Here is a 5,482-nt window from a genome sequence, read left to right on the forward strand (position 1 = left end):
TCTATTGGCATAGCTTAATCACATGACAATATAACACCTACTTAGAAGAAGAAGCAGTTATAAGATATAGTTAGCTGCCAAAAATCTTGACAGCTAAAAATTTGAATACTATAAAAGACAGGAGAAAGAACAGGTATTGGAGGACCCATAATGGATTCTGCCTCTCATTTGAGTTCTTATGCCATAGTGTACATTAATCATTCTCAGTAATCCTTTAGTCACTTAATCTTAAGATTCCAATATGACAAATATCTACAGTTTTCCTGCTATAAAATATTGGTTTGGGTAGTATTTACTCAATAAACTGGTGGCCAGAATACAAAAGACAGGCAATTTGAGAAATTTGAAGATTTATTTATTTTGAAATATGTAAATATTACATCAGCATTTTATAAATGAGGCATAAGAAGCTTATTTTTAAAAAACTATATAATTAATTCTCAATTCCCATTTCAAAACTTGTCAATATCCTGTGTTCATATCTTTGTTCCTGTGGAGGCACAGTCCAGCTGTCCCAACCCCAGAAAGAGTGCTATCCTGTGCTCTGTACAAATGCATATACTACCGAAATAAATCTCCCCAGAGTCAGGCATTTCCACTACCAATTCAATGGCTCCTCTTAGCTTTCCACCAAATTCCATATTGCAAGATGAGTTACAGTATTTTGTAAATTTGCACTCACGTGGTGTTGATTTCACCATCTGAACTTGCTTTTGACCAAGAAAGTTAGCTCTCTGGATTTGAGATCCTTGAAACTATTCTGGATTTGACTACTTTAATACTAATCACTTCCCTCCACCTATCAAATTACTTTTTCCTCCTTTCCATATACAACCTAGAAATTCAGTGCTAGGGTTTCTTGATAGTACTAGTGGTTACTGTCACCCAGCAAGTGTGAGGACTTTTCTCTGTCTCACCCAATAATTTACTTTCATTGAATTTTTTGTTGTTGTTGTTCCACCTTACTATATCTAAAGCCTGTCTACTGGCTCTCAATGACTACGCATATACTGCTGTACTTTCTCTCAGGACTCTTCAATTAAACAATAACAAAAAAATCATCATATGCACCAGAATATGTTTCTTAATTTGGGGTAACTTCCCATCATACTTCAATAACCAAGGGGGTGATTATCATTACCCAAAAATGTAAAAATCATGAAAAATTCATCATAAGTAATGCCTCAAACAAGTTCCTTAAGAATGTACTTCATTTTAAAATATTGGCAAAAACAAAATGCAAAATTAATTGATATACAGGCACTCAAAGACATAGGATGTCAGAATCACAGACATAAAAATAACTTCTCCAAACCAATAAGAAAACTGCTAACAGAAAATCTTGCTCCCAACCCATATATAACTCCAGCCAATGATTACAGCTGAAATTCCACTATTTGTTGAAACAAAGAATCTTCTTTGCTTTGGTTTTCAGTTTAGAATGTGTGAGAATGAGGAGACAAGAATGTCCTGGAGGGTAAAGAGCAGAAATAATCATACAAGTGGCTTTGACTCCCAAACCCATCCTCGAATAAGATGGGAGATAACACAGCAGGGTAGACATTGAGTATGGAATGTAGAGAATGAGGAAATAGATCATCAGTTTCATAGCACGGACATGAGCTTCAGTCTGGGGGTTCCAAAAGCCAGTGGAGTTTTTCTTCATCTTCTGTATATGTCTCCGTAGAGAATGTATTAACAACGAAGCAGAAGTCACATTAAGGATAAACTGGAGCAATGAGCTCAAAAGCAAAGAGGCCATCAATGACAAGATGCCCTCATTGAGGTCAAATAAGGTGCCATTTCTCCCAGTCACAAATTCAGGAAAATGTGACATCTGTCTGAACACAACATACAGAAGAGTGGTGAAGGCAGAAATCAGCACACAGGCCAGCAGCAGTCTGGTGATCTTTGGGGAGAGATTCCGTTTCAGCAGGAGAAACACTGAGTGTTGGAAGTTAGTTATCTTCACACAGTACAAGCTGTTGAGCAAGGTCACAAACCAGAGACTGATAGAGTCTAAAAACCTCCAGCATAACAGACAAAGTATGTAATAGGAGACTGACCTTTCAGCATTTGAAGAGATGATGTACAAAATGCTTAGGATAAACAATGCCAGCATAAAAAATCTGGTGATGCCCAAGCTGAAGAGGATCTTATCAGAAGAGGAGATTCTGTGGCTTTTGACCCAAGTCCTGTAAATGACCACTGCAATGAACAGATTCATAATGATTCCTACAAAATTAAAAATAAGTGAGGCAATAACAGCAGAAAAATAAAATGCCTCAAGCATCTTTACTCATTGAGAATTCAGCAGTTATAGTACTGATGCTGAGGCAGAAGAAATACTGAAATGTGTAGGTAGATACCAATATCCAAACAGGGAGATGTTTCCTTTTTTTTTCCCCCCCAGCTCAGCAAATGAGCCATTTGTAGTTTAATAGCCAACTGCTTTTACTGAGATGCAAATTTTCTAAGGATTGCATTACTATTTCTTCATTCCTATACTTTTTTCCTTAGGAACACCCAATTAAAACAAGCCTAGGTAGACCTGGAAGTCCTTTCCTCCAAGAGCAAGAAGGCCAGGGGTGGAATCAGAACAGACTTCAAGTTCTTCAAATCCAATCAGAGAGACCTAGTCCAGCATTGTTTCTATCAGTGTTTCACACCATCGGTTTTCTTCATAGAAACCACAGATGATGGTGGAAATTCTAATGCCTCACTGCTACTCAGCACCTTCCAACCACATATCCATGGCTTACCTCAATTCAACTTCTCTCTCCCCTATAATCTGTGGATGCTGTAGCTATTTTCTCCAACTGTCATTCAAATTTTTCCAGTGCCACTCCTTTTTTATTGATTAAAAAAATAAATAAATGACAGTGGAATGCATTACAATTCTTATTACATGTATATAGCACAATTTTTCATTTCTCTGGTTGTATATAAAGTATGATGACACCAATTCATGTCTCATACATGTACTTTGGATGATGATGTCTATCATATTCCACCATCCTTGCTAAGCACCTGCCCCTCCCTTTCCCTCCCACCCCTCTGCCCTATCTAGAATTCATCTATTCCTCCCATGCTACCCCACTATTCCCCCTCCCTACCCCACTATGAGTCAGCCTCCTTATATCAGAGAAAACATTCAGGATTTGTGTTTTTTGGGATTGGCGTACTTCACTTAGCATTATCTTCTCCAATGACATCCATTTCCTGAAAATGCCATGATTTTATTCTCTTTTATTGCTGCTTTATCCCTTAACACATATAGTGATTTACTGTTGTCTAATAAATTAAGTTCAAGAATCTGATCCTCTTTAAGACAGTCTTTCTTTCTTTCTTTTTTTTTTTTTTTTTTTTTTGGTACTGGGAATTGAACTCAGGTGCACTCAACCACTGAGCCACATCCCCAGCCCTATTTTGCATTTTATTTAGAGACAAGGTCTCACTGAGTTGCTTACAGCCTAAGTTGCTAAGGCTGTCTTTGAACTCAGGACCCTCAGCCTCCTGAGCCACTGAAATTATAGGCATGCACCACCACGCCCAGCAGAGACAATCTTTCTTATTCCCATCTTTCCATGATAATTATTTTGCATTCCCTTATTGCTACATATACAAATTACTGCCACTATCAATTGCTGTGTTCTTATTTTTGTGTAAGAAAAAAGTCAGGCTTTTCATTTGTTTCCTTTAAAAATCTGCATCTATACTTAGATCATATGTGGCTATCTCCCTGTATGCATTCAACTGACAATGAATGAGATATACAGTACAAGTTGTAGTTTTTTGGATCAAACAACTATTTGCCTGATTACTTTGTCACTGCTTAGATATGAAAGGACAAATGATGTTATGGAGAACCACAGATGAGTACTGCAAGAGTATGGCATCTCTTATCTACTCTATAGTTTTTTGTTTGTTTGTTTGTTTGTTTTTATTTGAAACCACAGTGCAATCCAGGATGTGACCAAATATATCTTACCAAATTTGAATCAAGGTGAAGCACAAAGTCCTATTGCCAAACACAAATAGGAATGGACAAGCAGAAGGAGCCAAGATATGGTATGACAGGAAGGCAATCCTATAAGAAATTCCCTGAGGTGGAGCCTAGGTGCTTGCAGAAGCTTTTTATACAAAATTAACAGGCACTAACAGAGGTATACCCACATCAGCAAAACAGGTAAAACTAGTGAGTGAAGAAGCAAGGCCATGATTCAAGGGGAAATTATAGCATAGATCTCTACTTCATTACCCAAAATATATGACTGCATTAAAATAATTCAAATATAAATATAACATATTCAAATAACACACTGAAACAGAACAAATAATATAGCTTAAGATATAAGAAAACAATATTCCAAAAAAAATGGGAAACCCGCTATTAGTTTTTAACAGACCCCATCCAGAGTGTGATAAATAAAATAGCTTTCTATAGGAGGAAATATTATAATAAAGATGTGATCAGGTTGACTAGTGTGATCAGTGAGTGAGAGGGTTCTGTCAGAAGGTATTTCTCAAAGGATCAGTATAGGAAAAGTGTTAGCAAAACTCTTTCATTGCACAAGATTTTGACTTTCGATTAAACTTGACATGTCTGTTTTCCTTGTCAATCTAATAAAGGTAAGATCATCAATTACAGTGTTTATACACACACCCCAAGTCTTCTGATTGGAAAATTACACCTTGGTTCGAAGGAACTATGTGTGAACAATAAATATCTTATGGAGACTACATACTTTGGGCCACCCTGAATGTAGTGACTCCTCATGTGCATGTCCCTTAACTGGATGCTGGAAGCCATGTCTGTGAAATTATTACAAAAGAAATTGGCTCCTTTGGGACATGAAGTTTCCATTCAGGACAGATCACACCTTCACCCTGATGTGGATCTCTCCTCTTTGCACCTTACTCTGCAGCCTAGACCAAGAACTTTGCAAAAGAGAAAGACCTGACATTGCTCTGTTGGTAAGAATAGGCTGATACACATGAACCTGCGAGTCTTGAAGTCTGACTGTTTACTAGAGCACTGGTGGGCACTGCAGTCATGGATACAGATCTTCTGCTTTTTAGACCTGTAGGGAAAGCTGGGGAAACAGTCAAAGCAAAAGGATGACTTAGCTCATTTTGTGATGACTCTGGAGATCTGAGATCAGTCCTGAACAACTAGAATTACAGTTTCAAATTTTTTTCAAAAAAGTACTACATGGAGCCAGGCACCCTGGCATGTGCCTGTAATCACTAATACTCCCGAGGCTGAGGAATAAGGATCGTGGAGTTCAAAGTTAGCCTCAGCAACTTAATGAGGCCTTAAGTCTTGCCAGATCCTATCTCAAGACAAAATATAAAAAGAAAGGGCTGGGGATCTGGCTCAATGGTGAAGTGCCCACCTAGGTTGATTTCCCAGGACCAAACAAAAAAAAGAGTACTACATGGAACTTAGAAGGAAGAAAGAAGGAATCCTCCACTTCAT

At 37.7% G+C, this 5,482-nt stretch overlaps 1 protein-coding gene across 1 annotated transcript; it reads right to left on the minus strand.

Annotated features, from left to right (window-relative positions):
• Positions 1-343: 343 nt before the first annotated feature.
• On the minus strand, positions 344-2,868 carry Tas2r4 (taste 2 receptor member 4). Its single transcript, XM_015493942.2, has one exon. The coding sequence runs from the start codon at positions 2,291-2,293 to the stop codon at positions 1,394-1,396; it is 900 nt and encodes a 299-aa protein (XP_015349428.1). The 5' UTR covers positions 2,294-2,868; the 3' UTR covers positions 344-1,393.
• Positions 2,869-5,482: the final 2,614 nt, after the last annotated feature.

The sequence above is a fragment of the Marmota marmota genome, unplaced genomic scaffold, assembly GCF_001458135.2.
Source record: "Marmota marmota marmota unplaced genomic scaffold, marMar, whole genome shotgun sequence".
Classification (NCBI taxonomy): Eukaryota; Metazoa; Chordata; class Mammalia; order Rodentia; family Sciuridae; genus Marmota; species Marmota marmota.

Bases quoted from the DNA above. Each gene is read 5' to 3' on its own strand.
- Tas2r4 (XM_015493942.2), bottom strand. From the start codon at position 2,293: ATGCTTGAGGCATTTTATTTTTCTGCTGTTATTGCCTCACTTATTTTT.